We start from the raw sequence: 18,327 nt of genomic DNA on the forward strand, positions 1-18,327 counted from the left end.
CAGCCCCGCCTTTATAAGCGTGTACTTTAAACATGACTAGGTATAGATACAGTGCACACAGCTCCGAGACATCTGTCTTTTTCGTTTTAACCGTGGAAGCTTGAAAGAAGTAGTAGTAGACGAAGAAGAAGGTAGCCTCGATTAAATACAGGGGATTTTACTTGAAATTAGTGGGAATTCGTTTCAGGGAAGCTGCATCCAGGGGTTTCCGACTGTCGCTGGAGTATTTTTTGGGCTCAGATACCCGTTAATTGACCGATATCCGAGTTAAATGTCACTCCCGCAGACGAATTCCTTCGGGCCGTAGAACTGCACTGCGTTGCCATGGCTCATTAAATAATCGTTAACCACCGAAAGATAAAAAAAAAGGCGTGAACGCTGGTGTGCTCAACATGAGCGCTTTTAGTTGTAGACAAACTCAACATGTGTAACAGTCGTCGGGTCGCGCACGTATAGCTTCCACTGTACAGAAAGAACCAACGAGGCCTTTCCAACACAGCCACATATTGCTCGCTGGGCAGCTGACGCTCTCCCCATTCCAGGCGCGCGGTGCACAGCAACAGCTCAGCGAATAATAAGTAAAGCCCCAGGTAGCTCTTAGTATAGTGGTGCACAAAGCAATCCAGGAAGCAATATGGCGATGCAGGTTGGCGGTACTGCTATCGCACGTTAAAAGCAACCTTGTTATGAATGTGCAGCATATGGATAGACGAATAGCCCTCAAGTAATGAGGAATCCAGAACTACTTTGGTATGACTACAGATAAGGCAGCACACTGTCGAGGGCTTCCATATGTGTCTTTCAAGGTCAACGCCCACCTGGACATCGGTCCCGCGGACGGGAGTCGAACGCAGGTCGTTTTGGTCACGACGTTCTACGCTACATCAAATGTGACACCGGTACCGTAACACAGAACGGCGTCCTTCATACGCGTATAGGATCGATGGAGGATGTCTGCCATACAAGGCAGCGTTCCTCGTAGGGACGTTTTCAAAGCTGCCAGTAAAGCTTTGAAAAGTTTTTAAAAGCTTGATTTCGTATTTCTCGATAACGTCCCATGATACTCTTGTTTAGGCACACTAAATTTAATTGGTGAACAAGCATTTGTGCGACGTCAGTGAAAAACAGCTCTCTCGATCGTAGGGGTTTATCTGCAGTGCACGGCGATTACATCAGATAATTGGTGAAGAATGCGCGTCTATACGAAAATAAATAATACGGACACACGCAGAAAGAACGTTTGGTGGAGCTGTTGATGGAATATACTCCCAATAGTTGTTCTTAAAAGCCCTGTATTCAATTGAGGTGATCTTCTTCTTCCTCTGCCACTACTTCTTCCGAGCCACTCTTGATGACGTGGACAAACTACTGTACACTGCCCCGTACGCAAGGCCATCTCTATAGTGGTGCTTGCATATAAAGACGCTACTGCTCCTCGTTATTATTCAAACAATTTGTGCACTGCGGACGCCAGATTTGGTCTGCTAAAACCAGACGCGGCAGCCCTAGACCACATTTCGGCATAAGAAAAAACGGACGCAATTTTCCTGTACAATATTTCTGTAAAAGTAAACGTTTCTTGTAAAATTCATCACTTTTTAATTAATTCGGGACGTCCGGCATGAACAAAAAAAATTCATATAAGCTCGAGAAGAGAACGAGGTGGCGCTGAGGGTATAAAAGGCGCGCCGGAACGCCGGGCCGGTCAGAACCCGATGATCGATGGCGGCGGTTGCTCTGCTCTCTTCGACCCCTTGGGCGTCCACTCCTGCGAGCGGCAGCGCCGACGGCTCTCGGCGGCCCAACCGGGATTCCAGTTCGGTCCTCAGCCCCGTTGCTCGCCAGGCCTCCGGCGACACACTCCGCCAAGGTGGCCGCCGGCCTGCCGTTACCAGCACCTGGCGAAAGGAACACCTGCGGACCTGGCGGATCCTGGCTTCGTGGACGCTGGCCTCAGCCCTGTGCCGAACCCCATCCAGCTTTCCCGCTTGCATCTCTCTCAAGAGCAGTGCCGGGCGAGTGTCATGGGGGGCGGCGCCTTGCCCTTGGCTCGGAATAAGGCACTGGCTGCGTTCCGTGCCGCCTCCAGGGGCCCCTCTGGAGGAGCGTCTTGAGATCGACGCTTCCAGCGGGGCCGCAGCAACACGGCTAGGAGCCCCCACCATCCAGGCGCGACGGTTGACCCGCGCCACCGGCCTCCTCAAGGCAGCTGTGAGCCAGCAGCTGTTCTGGGAGAGGTCTAGCTCCTAGCAGGACTGCTCCCCGGCGTCGACGCCCACCAACTTGCCTTCGACGCCCACCAACTTGCCTTCGACGCCCACCAACTTGCCTTCGAGATCTCCCTCCCCGGCTGGTTTCGGAGCCTTGGAGCACCGGCGTCGACGCCCACCAACTTGCCTTCGAGATCTCCCTCCCCGGCTGGTTTCGGAGCCTTGGAGCAGCGGTGCTGGTTGGTGGCCGTGATTCAGCGGACCCGGAGCCTTAGACAGCCGTGGGGCGTGACCTGCAGAATTTATTTCTTTGCGCGGTCATGTCTTGCAGGCTGCCCAGCAAGACTACGGCATGGAGGACGAAGTTGAGGCGTCCATTCCCCAACGAAGTGCGTTTTAGGACAGACGCGTGTGAGTTTGAACGGTTGCGACGCGTCGCCTCGTTGCCCGTACGTGTGACGCGTTGCGACGTTTGTACGTTAAACGATTTACGTATTATGTGTGATGAATGTTAATTGTAACGCGATATACGTATATATTACTGGTGTACATGCTAATTGTAACCCGATATTATTATCTATAATTCTATTGCGCGGTGTCCTGCGTGGACGCCATGTATGTTTATGTATAGTGGTGTATATGTCCCGTTACCAAGTCAACAGCCTTGGGGCGCGAAATTTCAAGATTTGAAGGTGAGGTGCTATCCTTGCCTTTCGCAGTATTAGACCCATTATTGTGATTGTGTGCGAAGTGACTCCTGTATTCGGACGGCAATTGTGGTTCGCGTACTATGCATCGTGCACTGTGGTGGAACTAAAATGGGCAATGGACGCTGGAATACGGTACTAAAGCACTACGATGGAACGCTACCTTGGTTCGTGACTGAACGGATGACTCGCGCAGTCTTTCGGTATCGTATTAACGGTTCCCGATATGCACAGTTTACTCGATATGCATGTTGAGTTTGTTGATGCTTGACACGTGCTGCAGTTGCGGTCTTCGTTGACTGTTTACGTGAGCGGTAGCGCGTATACATTGGATCCGAAGCCTTGGACAGCCCTGGGGTGCGACCTGCAGATTTTTTTTTGTGCGGTCATTTCTTGCAGGCTGCCCAGCAAGACTAAAACGCGGAGGACGAAGTTGAGGCGTCCATGCTCAAACGACGTGCGTTTTAGACACGATGAATGTTAATGAATGTTAATTGATGAATGCTGATTGTAACGGGATATACGTATATACAATGGTGTATAGATATTACTGTTGCAGTTGCGGTCTTCTACTCGAATGACATTCGTGAACAGTGACCACAATAAAAGCATTTAGTTCATTGCTGTGTTCAACAGTGTCGTGTTATTAAGGACCTAACCCCGGACTGTATGCTGACGATTCACTGGTATACCGTCATCGCTATCAAAGGACCCTCGCAATTCACTGCAGTCTGCACGAATGCTGTTGCGACTGAAAAAAAGAAAAAAAGAAAAAGCGGACGGGTCTGTCCACTACCTCGAGTAATCGCTGCCACGTGCAGACAGGACAGTTGGAAGATATGAAAGATGATAGAACTCGTCTGAACAATCGCGTCCTCTGAAGCGACTCTCCAGAGTAACCACCACTACAGTTTCAATCCACTGCGCCGCAGCCACACACGAATTGCTTTTGATGAAAGTAAAAATCCGGAGCCCTTCACTACGGCCGCTTTCTTTCTCCCTTGGTTCATTCCTGCAGCACGTCTCAGGCGTCCACGCAGAGAGAGGAAGTTACTGCGTCATTACTTTCCTTAAAAACAAATTGGCTGCTGTTGATCGGGCAACTAACACGGCTTGTAACTCTGTGTGCGTTCCGCACACTGAATAGACAGCGCGCCCAACCTCACTCGCCGCGGTGGCTCAGTGGTTAGCGCGCTCGGCTACTGATCCGGAGTTCCCGGTTTCGAACCCGACCGCGGCGGCTGAGTTTCGATTCGAGACGAAACGCAAAAGGCGCCCGTGTGCTGTGCGATGTCAGTGCACGTTAAAGATCCCCTGGCGGTCGAAATTATTCCGGAGCACTCCACTACGGCACCTCTTTCTTCCTTTCTTATTTCACTCCCTCCTTTATCCCTTCCCGTACGGCGCGGTTCAGGTATCCGCCGATATGTGAGACAGATACTGCGCCATTAATAGAGCGCTTTTAATAGACTTTTGTCTATTTACAATCTATAGACTACGAATAGTCAAAAGGAAATATGTACACGAAAACAATATAGTCTATAAGAAGTCTATAGACAGTCTATAGACAATTTTCATAAGGGGCGCGATCCTTATGGCACCAGAAGGGTTGAAATTTGGGCCAGTTGGGACATTGTAACTCGAAAAAAAAACTGTCGCAAAGATCAAGGGACAAGAGAAGCAGTGTTCACGCCACAACGACTGGATACGTGTCTTTGTGGCGTGAACACTCCTTCTATTGTCCCTTGTCTTTTGCGACTGTTTTTTTTTTTGCACCGGCTCCTCCAAGAGTTCTCTTGGGTCAAAGGAAAAGCAAGATGGCCTCGCCAGACGTAACTCCTCTTTTTGCATCGTCTGCTTCAGCTGATGATGCAAACAAAGGCTTTGCAGTGAGCAGACGACCGTACTGGACGGTTTTACTAGCATTTCTTCAATTCCTTCCACTCGCCATAACGTGTGCTGAAACCGTATAGGCTTTGCGAAATTATAGTTTCGCGTCGCACAGTTGGCCCCGTTTACGTAAGTGCAGCGCACGTGGGCTACTTAGTTCCAGACGTCGTTAGCGGAGAGAATAAGTGTGGAGCAACTGACATGCGGCCGTCTCGCGAGAAGACCCGCACTTATGCAAGAGCAGCTTTTTCGGCAGTATTAAAAGACGCTCCTACTGAAATCGGCTGCCCCTTAGAAGAATTTCTCAAGACAGTCTGTATACAGACTGTCCGTTGACTTCTGTCTATAGAGTATATAGGCTTTCTATGGACATATCCTATACGTTATTTTATAGGCATTACAAATCCTATATACATTCTATAGGCAATTTATAGATTTATGGCCATACACGATTAGTAGACCTTTTTCTGTAGACAGACAGACTATGAATAGACAAAAAGAAATATCTATAGGAAGGCAATAGTGTATAAGAAGACTATTGACTATGAATAGACGAAAAGAAATATCTATAGAAATTAAAGAGCCTATAGGAAGTCTGTAGTCTATGAATAGACAAAAATAAATATCTATAGGAAGGCACTAGAGTCTATAAGAAGACTATAGACTATGAATAGACAAAAAGAAATGTCTATAGGAAGGCAATAGGGTCTTAAGGCGTCTATAGACTGTGAATATATACAAACAATATCTATAGGAAGGCTATAGAGTCAGTAAGAAGTCAATGGGCAGTCATAGACCGGTTTTATAAGGGACGTATGTGCCGTGTTGCGTGCATCGTTGCTAGTTTGAAAGAAGCTACGATTAAGCGTGACGACCAGATTTAAACAGCTTCGTGTACGTTATTTTTTTGTATGCGCGTGCTGTTGAACTGCACCCTGCACGCTTTTTGCGTACTGCAGTGTGATGAACTCAAGAGGACGAACTGTTCTGCTGGATACTGACATATCTAACTAAGCTAACCAATTTTCGCTTTCTCTAACAGGTGTGTATACCGCGACATCTATCATAGCAAACGAGCTCCGTCCATGTTGAAAAATGTGTACTGGTTTGAATAGGTCGACAAATAGGATTATGGCTTATTTCGTTTAACATTATAGGATGAAGCTTCCAAAGCGATTCAGCCTTTGAGACTCCTTAGTGGAGGGCTCCGTATAACTTCGATTACCCGTGGTTAATTACCGTGCACTTATATAACACAGTGCATGCAAGTCGTGGGTTCGAACCCGCCCGCTACGGTAGCACTTCGATGGAGGAAAAATGTGAAAGGTCCATGTACTGTGCGTTGTTAGTGCTCGTTAAGAACCCCATGTGGTCGAAATTGTCCGGAGCCCTCCACCACGGCGTCCCTCATAGACTGAGCCGCTTTGGGACGTCCATCCTATAAAGCCCACCAAATGTTCCATAATCCTATTAGCAGACCCATTCAAAATCTATAGACATTTTTCAGTAGGGGTCCATGTTGATTCTTTGATTCGTGTAGACAGCAGTCTACACGAACCCCGCCGCGGTGGCTCAGTGGTTAGGGCGCTCGACTACTGATCCGGAGTTCCCGGGTTCGAACCCGACCGCAGCGGCTGCGTTTTTATGGAGGAAAAACGCTAAGGCGCCCGTGTGCTGTGCGATGTCAGTGCACGTTAAAGATCCCCAGGTGGTCGAAATTATTCCGGAGCCCACCACTACGGCACCTCTCTCTTCCTTTCTTCTTTCACTCCCTCCTTTACCCTTCCCTTACGGCGCGGTTCAGGTGTCCAACGATATATGAGACAGATACTGCGCCATTTCCTTTCCCCCAAAAAACCAATTATTATTATTATTAGTCTACACGAAAACTGTGAACATAGTATGGTACTACTTTCTGTGCACGCATTTATGAACCCGTAGCAGGCCCGGAGCAAACAAAAGATCCAAGGCCTGGCACGCAGAGATAAAACATCGAGTCTTATTGATTCAGACGTGTGTCGAAAGCCTACAGCTTTTACGTAAGGGCCCACTTCAGCGCAACGCACTCGTATCGCAATATATGTATAGCCCGCGAAAATAAAAAAGCAAAGCAATTTGCCAGACGTTTCGATTCGACACACGTAACCCTCGCGGTTATAATAATTGGTTTTTGAGGAAAGGAAATGGCTCAGTATCTGTGTCATATATCGTTGGACACCCGAACCGCGCCGTAAGGGAAGGGATAAAGGAGGGAGTGAAAGAAGAAAGGAGACGTTTCGTTTTGACACACGCAACCCTCGCGGTTTATAAACTTATAATCCCGCGAGTCGCACAAACACACGCGCAGCTCTGAACGCAGTCTTCGTACGATTTCCTACTCGCCTTGCCATTTCTCTATTCGCTTCTTCCAGTTCGTTTGTTTTTCGCCTGACCTTTCCTCGTCGCAGCCAGTCACTGCACGCGCCTTGACGTCGGCGCCGACCATGTCGTTACCGCTAGCAACGCGCGACCACAGCCCATTTCTCTTCCTTTTTTTTTGTCTCCATAAAAACGCAGCAGCCGCGGTTTTTATGGAGGAAAAACGCTAAGGCGCCCGTGTGCTGTGCGATGTCGGTGCACGTTAAAGATCCCCGGGTGGTCGAAATTATTCCGGAGCCCTCCACTACGACACCTCTTTCTTCTTTCATTCCCTCCTTTATAAAAACGCTAAGGCGCCCGTGTGCTGTGCGATGTCAGTGCACGTAAAGAACCCCAGGTGGTCGAAATTATTCCGGAGCCCTCCACTACGGGACCTCATTGTTCCTCTCTTCTTTCACTCCCTCCTTTATCCCTTCCCTTACGGCGCGGTTCAGGTGTCCAACGATATATGAGACAGATACTGCGCCATTTCCTTTCCCCCAAAAAAGCCAATTCCCTCCTTTATCCCTTCCCTTACGGCGCGGTTCAGGTGTCCAACGAGATATGAGACAGATACTGCGCCATTTCCTTTCCCTCAAAACCAATTACTATTATTATTGTTATTTTAACGTTTTTTTTTTCTCGTCAAGCGATATGCCTCGTTCGCATTTGATGTGTCCGGTCGCAGTTAAACCACGCTGGACGACCACGCCCCGTCTGTATACGCGCTGCCAAAGACGTCACGTGACCTATAAGTTGAGTTAGGTTTGCGAGCTGATTTCGAGAGTCTGTCGCTACTTGGATAGCGAAGATAGCAGTGGCTGACCCAACCAGTATACACTCCAAACAGAAAAGAGTAAAGAGGGTGTAAGCACTCTAGTGCACTCCCTATCAAAAGGGAGAGTGTGCTAGAGGGGAGCTTACTCTCTTTTTACTCCCTTACAGTGCATTCGTGTTCACAGTGCACCCTCCGCAGAGGCGTCAACCTTTCAGGGACGCTTATATTTACTGCGATTGTATTCGTTGGTATACTGTGAAGTGGCAAGCTAGCTTTCTCCCACGCTTTCATATGGTGCTAAGAATAAAAAAAAATCAGTTGTCGAGGTCTTCGGGACCCACTGGTTGATTATACTGGGGCGTTAATATAGAGGCACGTAAAGAAAGGCGTAGAGGTCGACCTGAGTGATGATTCTTTAACTTGTTGCTCTGAAGTGGAGAATATGGAAGAAAGAGCGGTCCACGGCTGGGACAGAAAAAAATGTGCAGTTTAAGTATGCGGAGCGGTGAGCTTTGTAGTTTTACTTTTTTTACTTTTAACCGGGACATGAATATTTTATGACGTCAACCAAGTTACCATTTTCACTAGATTAATCAGAAGCGCATGCACGCACGCACGCACACACACACACACACACACACACACACACACACACACACACACACACACACACACACACACACACACACACACACACACACACACACACACACACACACACACACACACTCACACACACACTCACACACACTCACACACACACACACACTCACACACACACACACACACACACACACACACACACACACACACACACACACACACACACACACACACACACACACACACACACACACACACACACACACACACACACACACACACACACACACACAAGCTAGCAAAGAATGTTGCCTTGCATGTGCCGACAAGAATTACAAACTGCATTGAAGTCAGATATCCTTGTTGCGACGACCGCTATACTTTGCTTGCAGAAGATGATACAAGACAGTTCCTGTAGAGACGGCGGAGAAATTTATAGTCGCAGTTGTCGCCATTTCTTTTTGACACTCGCTGATGAAACCCGTTTCGCGTGTTAGGCCCTAGTCTTTCGTCGGGATTCCTCGTCTGGGCGACAGCACTTTGTCAATTTTATCAGCAAACATATTACGATCCCTTCGTTGCTGTCACAGGCGAGGCTGCTCGGATGTTCACCAAGCGATGGAAGAGAAGTGACAGAAAAGGATAAAACTGGGACGCGGAGACAGCTTTCTGACATTCAGTGTTGAGGTCAGCCACGACGCATTCGGGATAAAGTTCGTCGAACGTGGTGTTCATGTGCGACAAAAGGAAAATCCAAGGCGGCACTCCAACGGTACTAATGTAGGACATTGTCATTTAGGAAAAAAAGAAGCATGTATATATGCCGGCAGTGTTCATACGTCATGGTGACGTCATGGACAGAGCAAGCTGGGGAAGAGGCGCTGATCCTGAAAAACTCGGCGCGCCCACTGGCGGCGTCTGCATTCAGACTGACACAGAAATTTGGTTTATGGTTTTATGGGTATTTAACGTCACAAAGCGACTCATGGTGTGAGGGACGCCGTAGTGAAGGGCTCCGGAAATTTCGACCACCTGGGGTTATTTAACGCGCACTGACATCGCACAGTACACGGGCCTCGAAGCCGCGTCTTTTGGGTCAGCAGCCGAGCGCCATAACCACTGAGCCACCGCGGCGGCTTTTGACATATAAGTTGCAGTATTAAATAGAACACGTATGAGCATTCAACCAATCAGTGTTTCAAGAACTTTTTCTTTTTTCCTCCTTTCTAGATAGTTTTTATGCCTATGCATAATACCCATAACACCCACCAGACATATTCAACTTTAAATGAATACATAAAATTCGCTTTTGTATTTACAAGCCGTTCGTTTTTATAGTGAAACTACTTGCACCTTTTAGAGATTTCAATGCCCATTCGTGTATTTTGGGCGTCATGGACGTCCTGTGAGGTATGTGTATAAAAAAATAAAAAAGTATAAATAAAATTGAAAATTGTGGGGATTAACGTCCCGACGCGTAATGAGGGATGCCGTAGTGGAGGGTTCCGGATTAATTTAGACCGCCTGGGTTTCTTTAACGTGCGCTCACTTCGCACAGAACACGGGCACCTTTTCCGTTTAGTGAACACAATTTGATCCCGGGTCCTCCGGCTCAGTAGCCAAGCGCTCTAACCACTGAGTCACGATGGCGGCGGGTTGTATTAACCACGAACCAAATAACCGATAAAGGAAAGCAAGAAAAGAGAGAGAGAGAGAGAGAGAAACTCTTTAATGAAGAAACAGAGAATTTAGCCGAATGCAAGAAAAAAAAACTACAGCAGCCAAGTTTCTGCTTTACATGAACAATTAACTTCGGAGTGAAAACGGCTAAGTTCCTCTCTGATCGGACAGAATGAGGCTATGTCGTCCTTTAAGTGGGACGTCACTGAGCCTTCAGCGACAGGAGACATGCAAGTGCTGCAGCGTTGCTGTTAACTCGGGACAATCCTCCGTGATACAGCTGTATCGCTGTAAAGGGAACAAAAAATATCGATGAAGCAACATAGTCGTTTAAAAAGCTTCGCAGAAACTTCTCCGCAGCAATGTTGTTCACTGGCGATTCACTGTCATGCTAAGTTAACGTCAACCCCGCCGCGGTGGCTCAGTGGTTAGGGCGCTCGACTACTGATCCGGAGTTCCCTGGTTCGAACCCGACCGCGGCGGCTGCGTTTTTATGGAGGATAAACGCTAAGGCGCCCGTGTGCTGTGCGATGTCAGTGCACGTTAAAGATCCCCAGGTGGTCGAAATTATTCCGGAGCCCTCCACTACGGCACCTCTTCTTCCTTTCTTCTTTCACTCCCTCCCTTATCCCTTCCCTTACGGCGCGGTTCAGGTGTCCAACGATATATGAGACAGATACTGCGCCATTTCCTTTCCCCCAAAACCAATTATTATTATTATTATTAAGTTAACGTCAGAAAGCCTTTATGAAATTAATTTTTTATTATTCGAGAAGTTTCGATTCTTCGGAAGCACATAATGAAAACGCCCCAATGTAATATTAATTAATTATTAGTACACAATGAAAACGTCTAAATGTTAATTAATCATTAATTAATTAATTAAGTATTCAACTAGTGTGAAGAGTATGGCCCGTGCCCGGTCTGGCGAAGGGAAGGGGTCAAGGATTGAGGAGGAGGATCATTGGTGGCCTGTGCTCAATCTCTTCCCGAGTCGAAAAACACAAGTGAAAAGTTTATGTCGTCACAACGCATTTTCTGCGAAGTTTTTGCACAAAATCTTGTAGTAGCAGCACAAATTTTTGTAGTGGCAATGAAATTTTGTCAACCGAAACGTACTGAAAAACAACAGACTACAGAAAAGCACTACAGGGAAATGTAGTGTACTTCTGAAAAATACTACAGAGCAGGAAAATCTGTCCATGCAACAAAACTGCAAAGCATTCTGTCGTATTTCTGACAGACAGGGTTCTATCGTTTTCCTTTTTTTTCAACTGGGTGGCTCCGCGGGTCTACGTCAGGAGGCTCAACTTAGCTTCCAATGCACATTACCTAAGGATGGTGATGGTGGTACTGGTACCCTTGTTTGGGAGTCTCCGCACATGTCTAGACCTATGGCTTGCGCCTATTCATTTGTTCGGCAAACGCGAAACAATACCACACCGTGTATGACGTGTCCTGTTTGCACCTGGGGCATGGCATGGCTTGCGGGTCCAGAATGCTGTGGAAGTGGCAGCCAAGGATCAAAAGTTACACCCGTGACGAAAACAAGCGCTCGAAAACGACCGTTTTCCTTCCAACAGAAAACGAGCCGGTGGCTGTTGACGTTAGGCTTAACGGCTTGGCCAGCCGAGCTGCCGAGCGGATTTTGGCCTTTATCTGTCGCCAACAGCGGTGCGGGGCTTAGCGAAATTACATCGTCAGCTTTGTTTCTTTTTTCTCGCCCCCGACACACCGCGCACACCGGGACCCGAGCCTTGATTCGGAGGCGCGGACAAGAGTGATACAACCATTAACACGCTTGCCTGGCCTCGCGGATTTTGTTTACTTTTCTCGGCGCGGTCGAGTGACGAAAGGCCTCCTGTGTCGCGAGTCGGGCTCTTAATGCATGGCGTCTATTTGCGCAGCCGGCTATGCAAAGAGGAAACTTATCCATAAAACACTTGGTGCTTTGCCGCGGGAATTGTTTTCATTCGTTTTGCATGAGTGCGCCATTTTCATGCTCTGTTTTTTTCTTACGCGTTCAGATTGCGCGTGTTTCATAATTTAGGCCCGACTCACGCGACGAAGTAGAGCCACAGGAAATACTGTACACGGCCTGACGTGTACAGTCTTTGTAGAAAAAGTGCAGCCCGAGGCCTTTGCTTCTAAACAATGTAATACCCCTGTCACACGGGCACTCTAAAGGCACTTTGAACTAATAATGCTCCTTTACGCTCCCAAAGGAGCACTACTTCAAGGGAGTTCGTCCGTGCTACACGGTCGCGGAACGACCTTTGCAAGAAGTTTTTAGCGCCCTCATTGGCGAAAAGCGTGATTAAAATTACAAACTTCACTGCACATGTAAATACAGAAATGTCACATTTTTTTTAGTAAATTAGTTTTATAACCGTATTATGTTAAAGCAACGCAATTTTAACTGCAATAATGACATGATTTTCCAAGTACAGAGCATAACATCACAGTGCTGGCCACACTGAGCCCAACTCACTCGTATATCTGGAACGAGAGTATGGCGTGGTGAGACTGCCACAAAACAAATGATCTTATATTTTAAAACACCACTAATCTTATGAAGTGAATTTACAAAATGAAAATTGAACGTTTCTTTTCTCAATTTATTTATGCTGTTAACTCGCTGGGAGAGAGAGTACTCCCTTGAAGCCTCAAAGGACGAACTCGAGCTGCCTTGTTTCGAAGCTCCTTTGAGCTAGGTGTACTTTGGCGCGTCCGTGTGGCAGCGCGCGTTCGTCCTTAGAGTGATGGAGCATTAGTTCAAAGTACCTTTACAGTGTCCGTGTGACAGGGGTATAACAGGCCTAAGCTATACAGGCACTGTTGAGAACTTAAAAATTCATCCCGCCTTCGTGAGATTAATATCCCTCAGTATGAAAGAGGAGCCGCTGGACAAGGAAGGCTCAGAGGCAGACCCCTTGGGCTGTGTACTTTCGACAAAGACTGTACATACATACACCACAGCAACAAGCTGTTAAGAGACTTCAGTCTGTGTGAACATTAGCGCTTGTCGTCCGGCCGCTGCACTGTACAGAGCGTGGCACTATTTGAGCGCGAAAGAACTACTTAACGCGGTTCCAAACAAAAATCTTGTGTGAAGCTTGACCTTGAGAGTGACCTTGCTTAACACGAAAAAAATTGGAAATTTGTTTTTGGGGAAAGGAAATGGCGCAGTATCTGCCTCGCATCTCGGCGGACACCTGAACCGCGCCGTAAGGGAAGGAAGGGATAAAGGAGGGAGTGAAAGAAGAAAGAGGTGCCGCTCCAACCAAAAATTTTGTGAAGTTTGACCTTGAAGGTGACCTTGGCCAGCCCAACCTGGAGAAATAAATAATGCCGCGACAGTGGGTTTCGAAACCGCGGCGACGCGAACAGATCAGTTTCACTGGCCACTGCCGGGAGCACAATGCTATCGCCACTGTACGAGAGCATTATGCTATGAGAGCATTATGTTAAACTAAACACAAAACAAAAACCATGAGCCAACCAGGCTATACACATGATCTCGCATGTCTACTTGGCTGAAGTACGTTAACACCGTATCATTATTTTTTTCATTAGTGCCAGCTGGCCGCCGCGGTGGCTCAGTGGTTACGGCGTTCGGCTGCTGACCCGAAAGACGCGGGTTCGATCCCGTCTGCGAGGTCACATTTCGATGGAGGCGAAATGCTAGATGCCCGTGTTGTGTGCGATTTCATTTCAATGCACGCTGGAGAACTCCAGGTGGTCGAAATTTCCGAAGCCCTCCACTACGGCGACCCTCATAGCCTGGGTCACTTCCGGACGTTGAAACCCCATAGACTAAGCCATAAACTAAACTAGCGCCAGCTGTTGAAAGGTACTCAATTCACTTCACTCAGTTCAACCCTTATAAAAGTGGTCTATAGAAAGTCCATAGACTTCTTATAGACTCTATTGCCTTCTTATGGATATTGCTTTACATCTATTCATAATCTATAGACTGTATATAGACAAAAGTCTACTAAAAGTGTATGGCCATACATCTATAGACTGTTTATAGACTGTCTATAGGATTTGTATTGCCTATAGACTGTTCTCTAGGGTTTGTCTATAGACTTTATAGACATAAGTCTATGGGCAGTCTATAGACTGTCTATAGAAATTTTTGTAAGGGAAGTACTCAGTTCAAGGTGCTCGAGCGGTAGCACTGAATCTTCAACCGTTTCCCAGATATTTTGCCTTCACAGTGAACAAGAGCTTGCCACTCGCACCTCGGCTTATGTGCCGCCCCGAACGACAACGAATCTCAACCTCTTGCGCAGGACGGGAGCCGACTACGCGTACATCATGGAGGCCTTCGGTCCCTTCGTGGCGTTCCTCCGCCTCTGGGTGGAGTGCCTGATCGTGCGGCCCTGCTCTCAGGCCATCGTGGCGCTGACCTTCTCCTTCTACGTGCTGCGACCCATCTTCCCCGACTGCGACCCCCCGGACCCGGCCGTCAGGGCCCTCGCCTTCGTCTGCATCGGTGAGCTCTCACGTTTTCCTGGCACTGACGTCACCGTAGCCGCCATGCTCGTGAACTAGGCTATAGGACCACGGTCGAAGTCTGCGCGTTATCGTGTTCGCTTATCGCCATCTTCTCCGATACGCATTGTCGAAGCTATCCGTGGACCGCTTTCTTGGCGCCCGTGACGTCAGATGCTGGCACCTATATGACCGGTGGCACTGACTTCACAATGACTGCCAAGTTGGTGAACCAGGACTGCGGTGAGAGTCCGCGCGCTAATGCAATGCGCTTATCGCCATCTTCTCTGATGAGCATTGGTGCCGCATCATGGAGCCTGTGACGCCGTGTGCAACTAATTTATACCGGTCTTCCTGACGTCATATCCCAAGCAGCACAGGTAATGTGCCCAATATTGGAAATATATTGGCAAAGGCTGGTCCTTCATATGGCCAGTGTGAAACATTATTTTCCAATATTGGCCAAGTTACCTGTGCTGCATGGGATAGTGGCGACAGTGTGTGAGGCGAGGAGCTGGCGAAAAGGCTGCCCGTTTATCTAATTTGCTTGCAGTAAGTTGTTGCGACGCGCACTGTGGAAGCTATGTGCGTGGTCCGTCATCATGATTCCTATGACGTCACGAGCAACGCAATTCACTCTAACAAGCAATGCACCCAGCACTAGCATCTGTACGGGGGCCTGCGACCTGCACTCTTCACGGCTTGGCAATTGTAGTCTGCAGTGACTGCTGTCTGAGGGACAGCATCCGGGGTAGTGCGTCAAAATAGCAAAAGGGGGGTGGGGCTGGACAAGATACCGTATATCACCTAGTATGTCAAGCACCGCAGGAGAGCGAAGTTTCCGGAAGTGTTCGATCCCCCCCTCACCCTCCTCACTTTGTTCAGAAAACAAATTTAGACACCCAGAACTCATGCTGCAGAAAAATTTGGACTTGCGCTAGCCGGTTCGCACGCATACATCACATTGCCACATGCTTAATTTTTCGCAATGTGTCCTGTATTTCTTCATTTTATTTATTGATTAAGGGAACTGCTAGAAATGCACTTCGGGGAAACGTTTGCACAAGGAAGTGTACAGTATCCGCACCTAAAGATGAAGGCACGGAGCAAAGACGGCAACGTTGAACACACAGTACAAGAGGAACGTCAGCATCAAAACAGTGCATTTAATTTAATTTAACTCAACGGTATCTCCTATATATACGCCTCTTATAATCGAGTGCAGTGACCATCTCGTTAAGCAACGTATTCCAATCGGGAATTGTGATCGAAAAAAAGACGTATATTTAAACGCACAGTTCGCTTTTTGCATCGTCCGTGTGTAACCCGCCGCGGTGGCTCAGTGGTTAGGGCGCTCGACTACTGGTCCGGAGTTCCCGCGTTCGAACCCGACCGCGGCGGCTGCATTTTTATGGAGGAAAAACGCTAAGGCGCCCGTGTGCTGTGCGATGTCAGTGCACGTTAAAGATCCCCAGGTGGTCGAAATTATTCCGGAGCCCTCCACTACGGCACCTCCTTCTTCCTTTCTTCTTTCACTCCCTCCTTTACCCTTCCCTTACGGCGCGGTTCAGGTGTCCAACGATATATGAGACAGATACTGCGCCATTTCCTTTCCCCAAAAACCAATTATATATATATATATATATATATATATATATATATCGTCCGTGTGCACTCTTTCATGCTGACCCGAAGCAGCGAGAGCATGCCGCTGAGGTGGCTAACCTCTGACTGACCAGCAAGGGTTGTCAAGCTGCAGAGAAAGGTACATAAGGGAGCGCGTTGTATCAGACGCCGGGGGCCAAAACGACCCGAGATAGCGGCAATCATATGCTATATACGCCTTGTTTTTGCTGGCGGCGGTCTCCTCACATACGGCTGCTTTGCGTTTCTCTTGAGATAGTGGGCACGAGCGAACGTGGCCGCGCAGGTAAAAAAATGCCGTCGCTTGTGTCAAGCGTTGAAAGGTCAACGACGTCCTGGACTAATTAACAGATTAAAGACCTTTGTCCCGTCTCTCGCTACTGCCTTGCGGCCCTCTCCACAGTCTTAGCGAGTGAAAGAAGCTATAATAATAATAATAATAATAATAATAATAATAATGATAATAATAATAATAATAATAATAATAATAATAATAATAATAATAATAATAATAATAATAATAGGTTTTTTGGGGAAAGGAAATGGCGCAGCATCTGTCTCATATATCGTTGGACACCTGAACCGCGCCGTAAGGTAAGGGATAAAGGAGGGAGTGAAAGAAGAAAGGAAGAAGACGTGCCGTAGTGGAGGTCTCCGGTATAATTTCGACCACCTGGGGATCTTTAACGTGCACTGACATCGCACAGCACACGGGCGCCTTAGCGTTTTTCCTCCATAAAAACGCAGCCGCCGCGGTCGGGTTTGAACCCGGGAACTCCGGATCAGTAGTCGAGCGCCCTAACCACTGAGCCATCACATATCGGCGGACACCTGAACCGCACGGTAAAGGAAGGGATAAAGGAGGGAGTGAAAGAAGAAAGGAAGAAAGAGGTGCCGTAGTGGAGGGCTCCGGAATAATTTCGACCACTTGGGGATCTTTAACGTGCACTGACATCGCACAGCACACGGGCGCCTTAGCGTTTCGCCTCCATCAAAACGCAGCCGCCGCGGTCGGGTGCGAGCCCGGGAACTCCAGATCAGTAGCCAAGCGCCCTAACCACTGAGCCACCGCGGCGGGGCCTACCGGGTTTACATATTGCGGTTTGCACACATACTGTCCGTGTTGACTCCATAAAGCTTCCGTAAGAGCCATACGGAAAGCAACAGAAATTGTGAGCATCGTCATAGAGAACGTTTCACCAGTTCTCCGGAGTATACCAGACCAATCCCCGTGACATACCGCGGGGCGGCGTCCTCCTCGAGTGTTTGCCCGCGGCGCCCTCAAGTGGTGACTCCCTCTCGAGACGATGCCTTCGAGTCTTTGCCGTCCAGTTTCTTGTTCGAGCTGGCGGCAAAAACCGCTGGGGGGGGGGGGGGGGGGGGGTGAGAGATAATTAGGCACCGAAGTCAGTGCTTCTCGCCTCGCGCGCCAGCTTGCCCTTTTATCGTACGCTAACCTTTGCGGCCAAGTAGGCCTGAGCCGGGCGGGCCGTTCCATACAGCGTCTGAAAGCCCACTGTTTACCGCCTCCGAGACGGGTTCCCAGAAAGCTCTTTTCGGCGTTCGCACGAGGCGAGATATGCGTGGAAAGCGTACTTGAGACGGTACTGAACGGATGCCCAACTGGTCACGGCATTTCAGGATGCCGGCGAAGGACCGAGCATTTGCCAACCATTGCAGTTGCTGCCATTGGCTTAGCAATTAACTCAAAATTTTTACGCGTCTTCGGAGCCCGTAAATACGGCAGAAACGAACTCGATGGGTGCCACACGCCTTGTAAACTGTGTAAAAGCCAATAATGGAAAAATATTTGTAGTGCAGTTTAAAGAATTGGCTTTTGAGGAAAGGAAATGGCGAAGTAGCTAACCGCTCAGTAAAGGAAGGGAGGAAGGTGGGAGTGAAAGCAGAAAGAAAGAAA

General features: G+C 48.2%; 1 protein-coding gene across 1 annotated transcript in view; it reads left to right on the top strand.

The window, feature by feature from the left end:
* The window catches only part of LOC144104457 (large neutral amino acids transporter small subunit 2), a 137,396-nt gene that overhangs the window by 19,521 nt on the left and 99,548 nt on the right, over positions 1-18,327 (top strand). Inside the window, exon 2 of the mRNA XM_077637474.1 lies at positions 14,564-14,766. Within this exon, the coding sequence (XP_077493600.1) occupies positions 14,564-14,766 (203 nt within the window). The remainder of the gene's footprint in view (positions 1-14,563; positions 14,767-18,327) is intronic.

The sequence above is a fragment of the Amblyomma americanum genome, chromosome 9 (assembly GCF_052857255.1).
Source record: "Amblyomma americanum isolate KBUSLIRL-KWMA chromosome 9, ASM5285725v1, whole genome shotgun sequence".
In the NCBI taxonomy this organism is placed as follows: Eukaryota; Metazoa; Arthropoda; class Arachnida; order Ixodida; family Ixodidae; genus Amblyomma; species Amblyomma americanum.